This window comes from Moschus berezovskii, chromosome 19 (assembly GCF_049115385.1).
Source record: "Moschus berezovskii isolate FMDL1 chromosome 19, NW_MosBer_1.0, whole genome shotgun sequence".
Lineage (NCBI taxonomy): Eukaryota > Metazoa > Chordata > Mammalia > Artiodactyla > Moschidae > Moschus > Moschus berezovskii.
This window is the reverse complement of record NC_142478.1, coordinates 75,105,970-75,122,231: the sequence shown is the minus strand read 5'-3', so window position 1 is coordinate 75,122,231 and position 16,262 is coordinate 75,105,970. Positions and strand designations below refer to the sequence as shown.

Genomic DNA, 16,262 nt, shown 5'->3' with positions numbered 1-16,262 from the left:
GCCCCTCGCGTCCCCGCTCTGCGGCCGCGACTGCTCAGTGGACGTAACCATGAGGGGTCCCCTCCAGGAGCCTGGGGGGAAGGAGGCCCAGGACGACGGGGCAGCGGCGGCCTCTGGGCGTCCTGCTGGGGTCCCGGAGGCCGAGAAGGGCTCGGGCGCGGGTTCGGACTCCGACCAGGAGACAGAAGGTGCCTTCTGGCAGGGGGTGGGGGGCAGGCTGGGCCGCGTAGGCAGGGGACCCCGTCCAGCAGGAGCGCACCCCTCCGTGGAGTGCCCTCCCCACCATGCTCCTGGCGGCCTCAGTTCCAGCCTTAGAACAGGCTTCCAGAATGAGGTTAAGAGGCAATCACCCCCCACAAACTGTGTAAGAGGGGCTGTCTCAGCCCGGCCATCAGAAAATAAACTAAAGGAATGGAGGTAGGAAACTTAGAATCGCTTCGGTTTCCTCCCCAAAAGAGGTTCACACAGCCCTGTGGTCTGCAATCCTGGGGAAGAGACGGCAAACCCTGCGGGGTCGGGGGGTGGGCGGGGAGCGGAGGGCCAGGACCAGCTACAAAAGCGGCGCGACTGCCAGCAGAGGAGGAGACGCCTCCAGAGGGGAGACCAGGCTGGGCAGCGGGGCCAGCGGGAGGGAGCCACGGGAACCCTGTCTCCCATCAGGTGCCCGCAAGCCTGGCGAGCTGGGCAACGACACCCTATACCTGAGGTCCTGCCGGGCCCACAGCGTTGTGCCTGCCTCCTGCTTTCTACGCCAAGGGAACGCCCCAGAGCTCAGCCTGCGGCACCGTGGTCTGGGGCCACAGGTACCCTGGGAGGGACCCTCGGGCAGGCCTGGAGGGCAAGGACCTGGGAGGCAGCAGCCTTGGGAGGGGTCCCTTCTTGAGCCCACCCCTCCACCACACTCCCCTGCACCGCTTGTGGTCCCAGGCATGTCCCAACCCCGACACTGAGTGACAGGTGGGATCGGAGCTACGACAGAGTTCAGTACGAGGACTGGGGGGCCTGCAGGGCACCCCTAATTTATTGGGTTAAGCTCCTGGGGAGACCGAGAAGGAGAAGCTGGCATCCCTGGGCCTGTAGGAAGGAACTGAGCAGGTTGAGCCCCACAGGCAGAGCCCAGGGAGTGCCCCGCTGTGTCTGCAGCCCTGGGAAGGACCAGGCCCGTCAGGTCCCTCTCTGTCCCAGGGGGCCCGGGCTCTGGCCTGTGCACTGACCTCCAATCCCTACATCAAGCGGCTGGACCTTCGGGACAACGGACTCTGTGGGGTCGGCGCAGAGGCCCTGGCGGGCACTCTAAGCAAAAGCCGCAGCATCTGTGGTAGGTTCTGAGCCTGGGGTGGGGCTGGGCTACCCCACACGGGGCCTTCTCACCCCGCTCCCAGCTGCTGCTCCTGCTGGCGGCGGGGCTTCATCACAGGGTGGGGAGGCTGGGGTGGGGTCAGGCCCTCTGTGGGGCACCTGGAGTTGTGGGGCCTCCTCCACTGCCTACGGCCTGCCAGCACCCCCTGCGTGTGGTGGCCTCCCAGTGCCTGGATGCAGAGAGGCAGGGGGCAGACAGGCAGGGGCCGGGCAGGGCAAGAGGAGAGGGGCTGGATCCAGATGCTGCCTCTGCCACGGAAGGGCGGGGGGACCCTGGGCAAGGAGCCAGCCTTGCTGAGCCTCAGTTTCAGCACTCAGCCCTTGGAGATGTGGGGACATATGTTCAGCAGAGCGTCTGCTCATATAAGCCCTCCTTGCGCGGCCACTTGGGCCATCACTGAAAGTGCCCGGAGACGTGGCAGTGGGGCTTCCGTGGGCGGGCCACACGGCTGCCAGGCGTGAATCACCCACTGAGGGGCTGGGTGCGTCTACACTGCAGCTCCACAGAGTAGGCAGTGTTAGCCCCCGACAAAGCTTGTGGACACACGGACTGGGGATGGGGCTCTGGGGAGCTGCCTGGGGCCGCAGGGGACCCAGCCGGTGGGGAGCAGACTCACCATCCACCCCAGGACAGTCCGGCTGCTAAGCCCCCCATGCTGGGACAGGCTGGGCAGCTGTGGGGGACGGAAGGGGGCGGGGCCTGGCTCTGGAGCCTGTCTCTGAGGAGTGGTGCTGGCCCCCAGATGTGGACCTGTCGGAGAACTGGCTGGGAGCGGAGGGAGCCCGGGCTGTCTGTGCTGCCCTGGTGGTGAGCCCGGCCGTGCAGAGGGTGCAGCTGGCAGGGAATGGCCTGGAGGAGCAGGCAGCCCAGTACCTGGCTGAACTCCTGCTGGCCCACACGGGCCTGAAATCCCTGGACCTGAGCTACAACCAGCTGAATGACCAAGCAGGTACCATCCGGCCACCGGCCAGGGCCACCACGGGGGTGCTCGGGACTGCCTTCCTGGGGCAGGGTGGGCGGAGATAGGCAGGACCACTCCCAGCATCCGTGCCCGGCTCCTGTTCCCTGCACCCCCACCCCCACCCCGGGGCTCAGTCCATTCCCCAGATTTTTCTCTGCCCAGCACTGCCTGTGGGCCCTGACAGCCACTAGGGGTCCAACCATGAACTCAACAAAGACCTTGCCCTCACGGAGGGCTTCCCAGATTGTGCTAATGGTAAAGAACCTGCTTGCCAATGCAGGAGACGCAAGAGACTTGGGTTCAAACCTTGGGTCGGGGAGATCCCCTGGAGGAAGGCACGGCAATCCACTCCAGTGTTCTTGCCTGGAGAATCCCATGGACAGAGGAGCCTGGCAGGCTACAGTCCATGGGGTTGCAGAGAGTCAGACACGACTGAAGCAAATCAGCAAGCACGCCCTCACGGGGCACATGTTAACAGGATTACCCTCCATAATTCGGTGCCATGAGAGAGGCAGGGCAGGATTCCAGAGAATGGACTTCCCCACTATAGAGGAGTGGCCACCAGGGAGGACTCTGTGAGGAGGCGACAGTTAAGCTGAGGCGTGCAGAAGGGAGAAGTCAGTCATGGCAAGAGCAGAGGGAGAGCATTTCAAGCAGAGGAACCATTTCCCAGAGAGACAGACAGACACCAGGGTGGCTGGGCTAGTGAGCTAGGAGAGCAGGGCCTGACGTGGGACGGAGTGGCAGAGGGGCCGCAGGGCCCACATCAAGGCAGGACGTGAGGACGTTGCTCCAAGCGCTGCAGGAGACATCAGTGGGACTCCCCCAGCTGAGCACTTTCTCCCGTGCCCCAGGGCCTTTGCACGGGCTGGCTGCCTTGCCAGGAACATAGACTTCTCCCTGCCTGTCCTCAACCACCCAGTCAACTCCGAGAGTCCCCTGGGGCCCTTCCCTGAGGCTCCAGTAACTAGGACTGTGTTTCCCCAATGCAGGGGCCTGGGTTCAGGTCCTTGGTCAGGGAACCAGATCTCATATGTTTCAGCTAAGACCTAGTGCAGACAAATAGAATTTTAAACAAAGTTTTTCTAAAATAAAAAAAATCCCCCAGGACCCTGGGTTAGGAACACAGCTTCCGAGGCCTGGGATCTTCTGGGCCTCTGAATCCTGCTGGGGGGCATGCCTGTGCACCTGCATTGTAACAGCTGCCCCAGGAGATTCACCTGATCCAGAAAGTTCGGGAATCACTGCTCTGCCTGCTGAGCGTGAGTGAATGGCACTAGCCTCGCCATGGGAGGTTCAGTCCTAGAGTTCAACTGCGAGACAGACAGTCTGCCTTCTGAGAAAACTGCTGTGTGAACAGGCAGATTAAAAGAGAAACTCATTTCAGGCTTTTGACAAAGTAAGCCTAGGTGTTCCTCTGGGCCAGCACCAAACAGGCAGTGAGGTTGGAGGGGCTTGGGACTCGAGGCCCTTCGAAGGCTGCACGGCGCGTGGGGGTCTGTGGGCGGGCCCGCCTCCCTGAGGGATCTCAGCCTCCCCTCCTGACCCATGACCAGGGTAGCACCGGCCTCGTGGGGTGGCTCCAGGGGTCGTGAAGAGCATGCAGCGGGACCACAGGAGGCTGATTCACGGCTGTAGGTCCCGCTAACCCTCCTGCTGCTCAGCAGAGAAGGGGCTTCCCGCCAAAGAGGGCGCTGCCGCCACCTGCCTCTCCTAGCCCTGCACGTGTCTGAGACCCTGCGGCTGTCAGACCGGGTGCTGGACGCAGGGTGGGGGCCCAAATCTCAGGGAGGTGCCGGGAGTCCGCGCGGCCCTGCGGGGAGCTCTCCAAGGTGCTGCCGAGCCTTCTGCTCTGTGCTGGGTACCGGCACCATGGAGAGGGGCCAGGCAGGGAGGTCTAATGCCCAGAGCCTGGAAGGATGAACACAGAGCAGACTACGGGTCCGAGGTGGCCCGGCCCGGCCTGGCTGAGTAAGCAAGGCTTCCCGGGTGGGAATGAGGAGCTGTTCCCCAGATAAAGAAGGGCATCAGCAGTTGCACACGGGGGTGGAGGGGAGCGGAGGCAGCTGCCGGAGCTGAGAACTAGAAGCAGATCAGACCCACTGAGCCAGAACTCGGCAGAGAGGGTGGGCGGGGCTTCTGCCCATCTTACGTGTAAAATAGCTCTCGGGTTTCTTATCCACTCAGCCCTGCTCTTTCCTTTCCTTTTTCCCCTTTCTTTTTAATATTTACTTACTCATTTATTTGGAGAAGGGCGTGGCAGCCTGCTCCAGTGTTCTTGCCGGGAGAACCCCACGGGCAGAGGCGCCTGGTGGGCTGCAGAGTCGGACACGACTGAGCGACTCCCACTTTACTGGTTTGTTTGGCTGCACTGGGTCACAGCTGTGGCACGCAGGCTCTCCGGCTGCAGCATGTGTGATCGGGCCCCCTGCTTTGGGAGCTCGGGAGTCTCAGCCACTGGACCACCAGGGCAGTCCTCTCCTCTACACCACTGCCTCCTCTCTACCACAGCGGCGCTGACCTTGTCACCTCCTGCGGAGACGGTGGCACAAGCCACCCAGCGGGTCCCCTGACCTCTGGTTCCCGCCCCCACCCACCATAACCTTGTTTCTTCTTAAAGCGTCTCTCTAGTGCCCATCACACCTAGCTCCCCTCACAGCCTCGCCCGGGGGCCCAGCGCCAGCCCTGCGTGTGTCTCCACGAGCTCCCTGTCCCTCCTCCTCCCCGCCGCATTCGCTCTCCACAGGTGCATGGGGCGTCCCTGCATCTTCAAGGCTCTCTCCGCTTTCCTGACCACCCCCTCAAGGCAGGGTTAGTCCCCACTCTGTCCCCAAGCCTCCCTGTTTGTGGCTGGATAGCTCACATCCCCCAGATGTGTGTTTACAGCTTCTCTATCAAACCTGAAGGCCTTGAGGGCAGGGCAGGCCCACGGGGGGTCGGCACAGAGAGACCCTGGCCCACAGTGGGTGTCGCTATCAGTCCTTGAAGGAATGATCAGCGTGAATAAGAAAGTCTGTCGTGGTGTTTCTGAAGGGGAGACGCTTGGACCAGCCCTGGCAGAAAACACAGGACTCATGGAGCTCAGCGTGAGCTGGAATCACCTGGGGGGCCCGGGAGCCGTGGCCTTCGCCAGGGGACTGGAGGTACGAGGCCCCGCCCAGCAAGCCCCTCCGGCTTCCTTCGGGGGTGGGTCTCCCAGCACCAGCCCCCCATCTCTTGCAGCTCTTCGGAAATGAGCCCTGGGGACTTCCCTGGCAGTCCAGTGGCTAAGACTGCGTGCTTTCACTTCAGGGGGCACAGGTTCAGTTCCTGCCTGAGGAACTGAGATCCCACATGCCTCATGGTACAGTCCAAAAAAGAAAGAAAGGAAGGAGCTTGGGTCTTCCCAGCAGCGCTTGGGATGTTTCTCCAGGTGACTCCAGTTTCCCCGGCCCCATTTAATGACAACGGATTGGTCTCCCTGCACCGACTCCCAGGGCGCTAAGTGAGGGTCCACAGCTGGAGACGCACGCCTCCAGAGGCGTCACGGACACTCGGGTGGGGGACAGCGTGCAGTCCAGTGATACACACTCGCTGCTCGGCAGAAGCTTGCCTGAGGTGACAGCCCTGGGCCCCCTGCACACCCTCTCACACGCTCCGCCTGCTCCCTGGTCCCAGCGCCTGGGCAGTGGGGGGCACAGGGCCCCGTGATGCCCCCGGGGGCAGCTGCCTCTGCGGGATCCTCCTTGCGGAATGGCAGCACGGCCTTGCCCTCCCACAAGATTGACCGGGGTCCCGCCCCACAAGCTGGGCACCCACGGGCTCGCCACTCCTCCCCGTCACAGTCCCCCGGGCACATATCCAACAGTCCTTCACTGGCGTCCTCCTTGGGCGCTGGGAGGCTCTGTGCCTTGGGGTCCCTGCCCGAGAGGAGCTCCCGTCACTGTGTCTCTGGGGCCTGTGGCCCCAGGACAGACCGCTCCCTCTGAGGCTCACTCACGTCCATGCCCACCCTCTATCGATCACCACCGCCCAAGCCCAGGCTCTCACCTGCAACCTCTGGGGTCTTCTGCTCCCGGTCCACACTCTGCTCCTCAGCCCTCCTGGGCTCGGAGGCTGGGGCCTGGCTTCCTCCGGCATGTGTGGCCCCACGGGGTTGCTCCTCTGTGTCCCAGGCAAACATCTTCCTGCGGGTCCTGGACATCTCGTACAATGGCTGTGGCGATTCTGGAGCCTCCGCGGTGGGGGAGGCGCTCAAGACTAACAGTGTGCTGGAGGAGCTCTACATGGGGTGAGACCAGGGCCCCACCGCCACCCCCAGACCCCCACCATCCAAGGACTGCGGCTCCTCCGGCCGCTGTTCACACTCAGGGCCGGAACCTGTCCCAGTCCCAGGGCATGCCACTGTGTCCCTGCCACTCAAGTTCATCCTTCCTATGTGGAAGCGTTAGTCACTCAGTCGTGTCCGACTCTTTGCGACCCTATGGACTGTAGCCCACCAGGCTCTTCTGTCCATGGGATTCTCCAGGCTAGAATACTGGAGTGGGTTGCCATGCCCTCCTCCAGGGGATCTTCCCAACCCAGGGACTGAACCTGGGACTCCTACATTCAGGCAGATTCTTTACCCTCTGAGCCACTAGGGAAGCCCATCCTTTGTACGTGGGGACTCGCAATTCCTACCGCGTGGCTGGGGGCTGGGAGATGCAAACATGTAAACCTCCGCAGCAGAGCCGGTGAGGGCGGTGGTGTCCACGCACATGCTCTTCCCTTTCAGGAGCAGTTTGTGCTCTGTCCAGCACGTGGCTGCTAGGGGCCTGCCACGGGTGGGCTGCTCCTCCAAGCCCAGGCAGGGTCCCAGGCTTCCTGGAAAAATCAGAGCAAAGGGAGGAGGTGGAGGTTGAACAGGTCTGGGGCTGTCCGCCATTGGCACAGGCATCTGCTCCATCAGACCCATTTTCCCCTCCCAGTGGGGGAAAGCTGGGGTCTGAGAAGATGGAGGGAAGTGGGGCTGGCCTGGAGACAAAGTAGCCAAGAGCGGTGAGGGGGCCTAGAGTTTGGGCCCAACGGGAGCAGAAGGAGGTGGTGAGGGAGCCGGGTGGCTGTCGTGGGGACGGAGACATCGCGGAGGACCGGGGAGCAGCCGCTGGTCTCCACTGGGGGGTGGAGCTAGGGGGTGGAACCCTCTGGGCACGTCTGCTGGGCCCTGAACACTGGAGGACTGCTGAAGCATCTACACATGGACCTGCCCAGGGCCCCCGAAGAGTGCTTGGAGGCTGGACCTGGGGGTCGCACCAGCAGCTCCAGCCGCGGCCCTGCGCAGTGTGGCTCTGCACAGCTGCCTGCAAGGCAGCGCAAGGCACGCGCCTTTCTGTTGCAGCAACAACCGCATCTCTGCGGCGGGAGCCCTGAGCCTGGGCCTGGGCCTGCGAGTCAACCAGACACTGAGGATTCTCGCTGTGAGTGCCAGCCTGATGGGGGAGGCACCGGCACAGACCCGCCTGTGCCTGCCCACACAGCCCCCTCCCACCACATCTCACCCTGGTGCCTGCGGGCACACGGGGAGGGGGCGCCCGGCTTCCTCCCACAACCTCATCATCCACTCACCCATCTCTGGCCTGGCCCACAAGTTCCTTCGGACTCCCGCCAGGCTTCCCCTCACCTCCCCCTGGCCTTGCTGGAACCCAGGGGCCATGTAGGTGTTAAGTCTCCGGTGGGGAGGAAGTGGCCGACCTCTGAGCACAGAAGGTAGTGAGGGGAGGCTGGAGCAGGCCCTCCAGGACCTCTGTGCCAGGTGCACACGCTCCGAGGACAGCACAGCAGGTCCGGGACATCAGCCGTGCCTGGCCTTCAGGGGGCACAGGAGCCCCCAGCAGCACCCACTTTCCCAGCCTGAGGCTCACTCTTGCCGAGTAGAACCCAGACCTCTCTCTAAGCTCTGAGTCTCCATTTCTAGCCACCTGCCAGACGGTCCCCTAGATGAGAACAGGCGCATGGGATTCTGGGAGTCGAACCTGACCTCGCCGTCCCCCCCAAGGGCTGCCTCTAGGTGGGGGGCTCCTTCCCATCCTGTCAGCTGGGGCCCAGTGCTGACACCCCTTGCGCCACACCTTTCCCCCGGGGAGAGGGGATGGGCTGCCCGCTGCCCCTCCTCCCCGCCTGCCATCAGGTCCTAAACAGGAAGTGGTCCTGGCTTTAAATCTCTCTGCAAAACACCGAGCTCAGTCATCTGCTCACTCACAGTGCCTGGACTCTGTGCTCCGCCAGCCCCACCCTCCTCCCCACCCTGAGGCCCTTCACTCTCAGCCCAGTTCAGTTCAGTTCAGTCGCTCAGTCGTGTCCGACTCTTTGCGACCCCATGGACTGTAGCACACCAGGCCTCCCTGTCCATCACCAACTCCCAGAGCTTGCTCAAACCCATGTCCATCGAGTCAGTGATGCCATCCAACCATCTCATCCTCTGTCGTCCCCTTCTCTTGCCTTCAATTTTTCCCAGCATCAGGGCCTTTTCCAGTGACTCAGTTCTTTGCATCACATGGCCAAAGTATTGGAGTTTCAGCTCCAACATCAGTCCTTCCAATGAACACCCAGGACTGATCTCCTCTAGGATGGACTGGTTGGATCTCCTTGCAGTCCAAGGGACTCTCAAGAGTCTTCTCCAACACCACAGTTCAAAAGCATCAATTCTTCAGCACCCGGCTTTATAGTCCAACTCTCACATCCATACATGACTGTTGGAAAAACCATAGTTTTGACTAGACGGACCTTTGCTGGAAAAGTAATGTCTCTGCTTTTTAATATGCTGTCTAGGTTGATCATAGCTTTTCTTCCAAGGAGCAAGGGTCTTTTAATTTCACAACTGCAGTCACCATCTGCAATGACTTTGGAGCCCAAAAAAAGAAAGTCTGTCACTGTTTCCATTGTTTCCCCATCTATTTCCCATGAAGTGATAGGACCGGATGCCACAATCTTCATTTTTTGAATGTTGAGTTTTAAGCCAGCTTTTTCATCTCTCCTCTTTCACTTTCATCAAGAGGATCTTCAGTTCCTCTTCACTGTCTGTCATAAGGGTGGTGTCATCTGCATATCTGAGGCTATTGATATTTCTCCTGGCGATCTTGATTCCAGCTTATGCTTCATCCAGTCCAGCATTTCTCATGATATACTCTGCATATAAGTTAAATAAGCAAGGTGACAACATATAGCCTTGATATACTCCTTTCCCAATTTGGAACCAGTCTGTTGTCAAACAACAAGGAGGGAACACAGCCCCGCCCATCAACAGAAAATTGGATCCAAGATTTACTGAGCATGGCCCCACCCATCAGAACAAAAGAGTTTCCCCCACAGTCAGTCAGTCTCTCCCATGAGGAAGCTTCCATAAGCCTCTTCTCCTTCTCCATCAGAGGGCAGACAGACTGAAAACCGCAGTCACAGAAAACTAATCAAACTGATCACATGGCCCACAGCCTTCTCTAACTCAATGAAACTATGAGCCATGCCGTGTAGGGCCCCCCAAGACGGACGGCTCACGGTGGAGAGTTCTGACAACACGTGGTCCACTGGAGAAGGGAATGGAAGACCACTTCAGGATTCTTGCCTTGAGAAGCCCATGAACAGCATGAAAAGACTCTCAGCCCAAGCGGCTTGCACTTTCCCAGCCACGCAGTAAACCTCTCAGCCCCGCTTTGCTCCTGAGGCCTGGAAAGCTCAGCTCAGGTGTCTCATCCCATGTGCCCTTCACGTTCCATGGAGGGTTGGTGCAGGGGTCTCTCGGCACTCTCCACACTGCCCTGTTGTGTTTCCTTTCCTCTCCTCCCTGAGACGGTGAGCTCTTTAAGGGCAGGGCATGCCTCGTGTGTCTTTGATTCCTAACACAGAGTGGGTGCAGGGTGGGGGTGCAGCCAGTGTCCACTCCCTTCCGCTATTCCCGGGTCCAGCACCACCAAAGGCATCATGTCGCAGGGAGGAGCCTTTTGAGCTGAGATAATAGGGCCGCCCGGAGCCACATCCACAAAGATGGGGGATCCCTCCCGTTGCCCTGGGCTTGGCGTCCCTCCCTGAGGGACTTGTGTGCTTGTCAGGTGTCCAGGAATCCCATGCGAAGTGAAGGTTGCTCTGGTGTGCTCAAGTCTGTCCAGGCTAATCCACAGTCTGCACTGGAGCTTCTGGACTTTTCTGTGAGTTTCTCATAAACCTTGTCTCTGACCCTCCCAACAGCCCTGGGAGATATGACTTTCTCCATTTTAGAAGGAAAGAAGTGGGGACTGGAGAGAGTGCCTGGCTCAGGTATACGGTGTGGCCACACCCGAGTTCCAACCTGGCCACTCTGACTCCGCTCCTGCCCCTGTGCGGGGGTCATGGTGGCCCACCTCGGACCCCTGCCTGGGTTCTTCATTGGCAGAGAGAGAGCAGGAGGCTCTGAGGCCCATGCTCACTGATGTCTGGATTTGCAGGTTCAGCTCTTGCAAGGCAGCCCCTCCTCCCACTCAGTAGAGCCTGCGAGTGGATCCCAGTGCTGGAGGTTCACATGGGGGGCTGCACGAGAGATGAGAACCCTGTTTCACTCCATTTTGCCTTTAAAAAATTATTTATTGGCAGTGTGGAGTCTTAGCCACTGGACCACCAGGGAAGTTCCAATTTTGCCTTTTAATGTAGGAAAAATATCACTCTTTTCTAAGGTGGTCAAACACAAATGAGAGAATCCCCAAATACAAATCATGAAGAGTCTAGTTACAAATCAATGCTCATTCTCCCTCTGATTTATTTCAACCCAGGCTTGAGTCAAAGCCTGTTCAGAGATGTGTTTACAGTTTCAATCGTTCAAACTTGGGACAAACTGATGCCCCGTGAGGCTCTTCGAGACCTTGTGTAAGTAAAATGGTCAAGTTCTCAGAAAGTGATAACATCCTGCCTGGTGATGGGCTTCTCCTCAGGATATCCAGGTGAACAGAGAGTTTGATGACCTCGCCAGTTCAGTGAAGGTCATTCTTCCAGGGCTTTGCATAAAGACAGCTGCCCGCAGAGTGGAGTACAAAAAAGAATTTGGCCGTCTTCAGACCACCTGAGTGACTATGTGTTGTGTGACTTTCTTCTCTCTCCCATGGGCCACTTCCACTTCAAGGTGCCTTTCAACACGAGTGCACTGAGGCCCCGTGTCAACCAGGTGGAAGTCCTGCAGAGCTGGCCTTCATAGTGACCGAGACATCAGTGTTAACCAGGGTCTTCCACGGTTCTCATTCAGGTCCCAAATTTGCACTCCGGAGAAATGTAAACATGTCCACACAAAAACTTAAGCAGCATTATCCATGATATCCATAAAATGCAAATACCCACCAACTGAGGAGTGGATAAATAGAATGTGGTGTACTTATACAATGGAATATTACTTGGCAATAAAAAAGGATGAAATTTGGGATTATAGTAATGGTTGTGCGGGCGCAGGAGGGCCGAGAGGAGCTATTCCACATTCAAGGTCAGGAGGGGCAGCCTTGAGGAGATACCCCTTGTCCAAGGTAAGGTGCAGCGGCTGTGCTTTCTTGGAGCAGCTGTGAAGACATATCCCACGCCCAAGGCAAGAGAAACCCAAATAAGATGGTAGGTATTGCGAGGGGGCATCAGAGGGCAGACACACTGAAATCATAATCATAGGAAACTAGTCGATCTGATCACATGGACCACAGCCGAATGTGGTCCTCTGGAGAAGGGAATGGCAAACCACTTCAGTATACTTGCCTTGAGAACCCCAGGAACAGTGACAAAGGGCAAAATGATAGGATACTGAATGAGGAATTCCCCAGGTCGGTAGGTGCCCAGTATGCTACTGGAGCTCAGTGGAGAAATAACTCTAGAAGGAATAAAGGGATGGAGCAAAAGCAAAAACAGTACCCAGTTGTGGATGTGACCGGTGATAGAAGCAAGGTCCGGTGCTGTAAAGAGCAATATTGCATAGGAACCTGGAATGTTAGGTCCAAGAATCAAGGCAAATTGGAAGTGGTCAAACAGGAGATGGCAAGAGTGAACGTCGACATTCTAGGAATCAGTGAACTAAAATGGACTGGAATGGGTGAATTTAACTCGGACGACCATTATATCTACTACTGTGGGCAGGAATCCCTTAGAAGAAATGGAGTACCCATCATGGTCAACAAAAGAGTCCGAAATGCAGTACTTGGATGCAATCTTAAAAATGACAGGATGATTTCTGTTCGTTTCCAAGGCAAACCATTCAATATTACAGTAATCCAGGCCTATGCCCCAACCAGTAACGCTGAAGAAGCCGAAGTTGAACGGTTCTATGAAGACCTGCTGCTGCTGCTGCTGCTAAGTCACTTCAGTCATGTCTGACTCTGTGTGACCCCATATACGGAAGCCCACCAGGCTCCCCCGTCCCTGGGATTCTTCAGGCAAGAACACTGGAGTGGGTTGCCATTTCCTTCTCCAATGTGTGAAAGTGAAAAGTGAAAGTGAAGTCACTGGGTCATGTCTGACTCATAGCAACCCCACGGACTGCAGCCTACCAGGCTCCTCCATCCATGGGATTTTCTAGGCAAGAGTACTGGAGTGACTTGCCATTGCCTTCTCCGCTATGAAGACCTACAAGACCTTATAGAACTAACACCCAAAAAAGATGTCCTTTTCATTATAGGGGACTGGAATGCAAAAGTAGGAAGTCAAGAAACACCTGGAGTAACAGGCAAATTTGGCCTTGGAGCACGGAATGAAGCAGGGCAAAGGCTAATAGAGTTTTGTCAAGAGAACGCACTGGTCATAGCAAACACCCTCTTCCAACAACACAAGAGAAGACTCTACACATGGACATCACCAGATGGTCAACACCGAAATCAGATTGATTATATTCTTTGCAGCCAAAGATGGAGAAGCTGTATACAGGAGCTGACTGTGGCTTAGATCATGAACTCCTTATTGCCAAATTCAGACTTAAATTGAAGAAAGTAGGGAAAACCACTAGACCATTCAGATATGATCTAAATCAAATCCCTTATGATTATATAGTGGAAGTGAGAAATAGATTTAAGGGACTAGATCTGATAGATAGAGTGCCTGATGAACTCTGGATGGAGGTTCATGACATTGTACAGGAGACAGGGACCAAGACCATCCCCATGGAAAAGAAATGCAAAAAAGCAAAATGGCTGTCTGAGGAGGTCTTACAAATAGCTGTGAAAAGAAGTGAAAAGCAAAGGAGAAAAGGAAAGATATAAGCATCTGAATGCAGTTCCAAAGAATAGCAAGGAGAGATAAGAAAGACTTCCTCAGTGATCAATGCAAAGAAATAGAGGAAAACAACAGAATAGGAAAAACAAGAGATCTCTTCAAGAAAATTAGAGATTCCAAGGGAACATTTCATGCAAAGATGGGCTTGATAAAGGACAGAAATGGTATGGACCTAACAGAAGCAGAAGATATTAAGAAGAGGTGGCAAGAATACACAGAAGAACTGTCCAAAAACATCTTCACGACCAAGATAGTCACGATAACCTGATCACTGACCTAGAGCCAGACATCTTGGAATGTGAAGTCAAGTGGCCCTTAGAAAGAATCACTATGAACAAAGCTAGTGGAGGTGATGGAATTCCAGTTGAGCTATTTCAAATCTTGAAAGATGATGCTGTGAAAGTGCTGCACTCAATATGCCAGCAAATTTGGAAAACTCAGCAGTGGCCACAGGACTGGAAAAGGTCAGTCTTCATTCCAATCCCAAAGAAAGGCAATGCCAAAGAATGCTCAAACTACCGCACAATTGCACTCATCTCCCACACTAGTAAAGCCATGCTCAAAATTCTCCAAGCCAGGCTTCAGCAATATGTGAACCGTGAACTCCCAGATGTTCAAGCAGGTTTTAGTAAAGGCAGAGGCACCAGAGATCAAATTGCCAACATCCGCTGGATCATGGAGAAAGCGAGAGAGTTCCAGAAAAACATCTATTTCTGCTTCATTGACTATGCCAAAGCCTTTGACTGTGTGGATCACAATAAACTGTGGAACATTCTGAAAGAGATGGGAATACCAGACCACCTGACCTGCCTCTTGAGAAACCTGTATGCAGGTCAGGAAGCAACAGTTAGAACTGAACATGGAACAACAGACTGGTTCCAAATAGGAAAAGGAGTACGTCAAGGCTGTATATTGTCACCTTGCTTATTTAACTTATATGCAGAGTACATCATGAGGAACACTGGGCTGGAAGAAGCACACGCTGGAATCAAGATTGCTGGGAGAAATATCAATAACCTCAGATATGCAGATGACACTACCCTTATGGCAGAAAGCGAAGAGGAACTAAAAAGCCTCTTGATGAAAGTGAAAGAGGAGAGTGAAAAGGTTGGCTTGAAGCTCAACATTCAGAAAACAAAGATCATGGCCTCTGGTCCCATCACTTCATGGGAAATAGATGGAAAAACAGTGGAAACAGCGTCAGACTTTATTTTTTTGGGCTCCAAAATCACTGCAGATGCTGATTGCAGCCATGAAATTAAAAGACGCTTACTACTTGGAAGGAAAGTTATGACTAACCTAGATAGCACATTAAAAAGCAAAGACATTACTTTGCCAACAAAGGTCCGTCTAATCAAGGCTATGGTTTTTCCCGTGGTCATGTATGGATGTGAGAGTTGGACTGTGAAGAAAGCTGATAGCCACTTTTGAACTGTGGTGTTGGAGAAGACTCTTGAGAGTCCCTTGTGCTGCGAGGAGATCCAACCAGTCCATTCTAAAGGAGATTAATCCTGGGTGTTCATTGGAAGGACTGATGCTAAAGCTGAAACTGCAATACTTTGGCCACCTCATGCGACGAGTTGACTCACTGGAAGACTCTGATGCTGGGAAAGGTTGGGGGCAGGAGGAGAAGGGGACGACAGAGAATGAGATGGCTGGATGGCATCACCGACTCTGTGGACATGAGTTTGAGTGAACTCCAGGAGTTGGTGATGGACAGGGAGGCCTGCCGTGCTGTGATTCATGGGGTCGCGGAGAGTTGGACACAACTGAGCGACTGAACTGAACTGCACAATTTCAGTAACATACTAAAAGTATTTGAATTGTGTACTTTAAATAGATGAATTTTATGGTATGCAAACTGTGTCTTATACAGTCAAGAAAAAAAGGAACGAAGTAATGGACACATGTGACAACATGGATGAACCACTACCCTAAGTGAAAGAAGTTGATCATAAAAGACCACTTAATGAACCACTTTAACTGGGTGACTTGTCCAATATGTACATTATATCTCAGAAAAACTTACCTATATATATATATTGTTTGGTCCATATTGTGTGAAAAAAGTGTATAAATGTGTATACAGCAGAAAAACAAGAAAAGACCCAAAACAACCCTGGCACATTAACAATGCGTATCTCTAGGTTGTGACTTTATGGCTTTTATTTCCTTTCTATTTTTTTTTTTTTTGCATTTTCCACCCTTCACACTCAGTATGTGTTACTTTTACAATCAGAAATAAAAGTCGTACTTAAGACCAGGCCGGCAGCGCAGGCTTCGAGTTGGCTGCGCGCTCGGCGCCTGAGGAAGGAGGGTCCGCCCATCCCCACGACGACGTCCTAACCTGAGGCGGTGCTCGGGGCCAGGAGGGGACGGAGGGTAACAGGAGCCAGGCCCTGCGGGACGAGCGCCGCGAGGAGCCCCGGAGCCCGCTCTCCCCGCGGCCAGGCCGGGCAGCACGCCCTGGCACCCCTCCGCCCTGCAGGGCGCGGAGAGGACCTCACAGTCGGAGCGCGGGCTGGGCCGGGCGCCGCTTCCCTGTGGAGCCTGCAAATAACCGAGCCCGTCACTGCACGAAGGCCCCACGCCCTTCCCGGCTAACCAGGAGGCCCCGGGCGGAGAACCGCGGGCCGAGGCGGACGAGACCTGAGCGGCAGAGCGCGGCAGGGGCGGCGAGTTTCAGGAGCCCGAGGAAGCCGACGGGCGCGCTCCGCCTCCCGCGCG

At 55.8% G+C, this 16,262-nt stretch overlaps 1 protein-coding gene across 4 annotated transcripts; it reads left to right on the top strand.

The window, feature by feature from the left end:
- Nucleotides 1-33: 33 nt before the first annotated feature.
- On the top strand, nucleotides 34-11,720 carry LRRC74B (leucine rich repeat containing 74B). Of its 4 annotated transcripts, XR_016035284.1 has the most exons (10): nucleotides 34-188; nucleotides 661-803; nucleotides 1,186-1,318; nucleotides 2,103-2,309; nucleotides 5,355-5,464; nucleotides 6,476-6,591; nucleotides 7,678-7,756; nucleotides 9,704-10,016; nucleotides 10,382-10,477; nucleotides 11,234-11,269. XR_016035284.1 is itself a non-coding variant. In XM_055404945.2 (9 exons), exons 1-9 carry the CDS (start codon nucleotides 50-52, stop codon nucleotides 11,363-11,365), a joined length of 1,155 nt encoding a protein of 384 aa, XP_055260920.2. In that variant the 5' UTR covers nucleotides 34-49; the 3' UTR covers nucleotides 11,366-11,720. The 4 variants fall into 4 exon arrangements, 3 of the variants coding, with proteins under 3 accessions (XP_055260920.2, XP_088684003.1, XP_055260917.2); XM_055404945.2 differs by lacking the exon at nucleotides 9,704-10,016 and having other exon boundaries at nucleotides 11,234-11,720; XM_088827877.1 differs by lacking the exons at nucleotides 9,704-10,016; nucleotides 10,382-10,477; nucleotides 11,234-11,269 and having other exon boundaries at nucleotides 1,234-1,318; nucleotides 7,678-9,671.
- Nucleotides 11,721-16,262: the final 4,542 nt, after the last annotated feature.

Excerpts from the sequence above, each read along its gene's own strand:
- LRRC74B (XM_055404942.2), top strand. The coding sequence starts at position 50 with ATGAGGGGTCCCCTCCAGGAGCCTGGGGGGAAGGAGGCCCAGGACGAC. Across the intron at positions 189-660 it reads CTCCGACCAGGAGACAGAAG|GTGCCCGCAAGCCTGGCGAG; the intron begins GTGCCTTCTGGC and ends GTCTCCCATCAG. Across the intron at positions 1,319-2,102 it reads CAAAAGCCGCAGCATCTGTG|ATGTGGACCTGTCGGAGAAC; the intron begins GTAGGTTCTGAG and ends GCTGGCCCCCAG.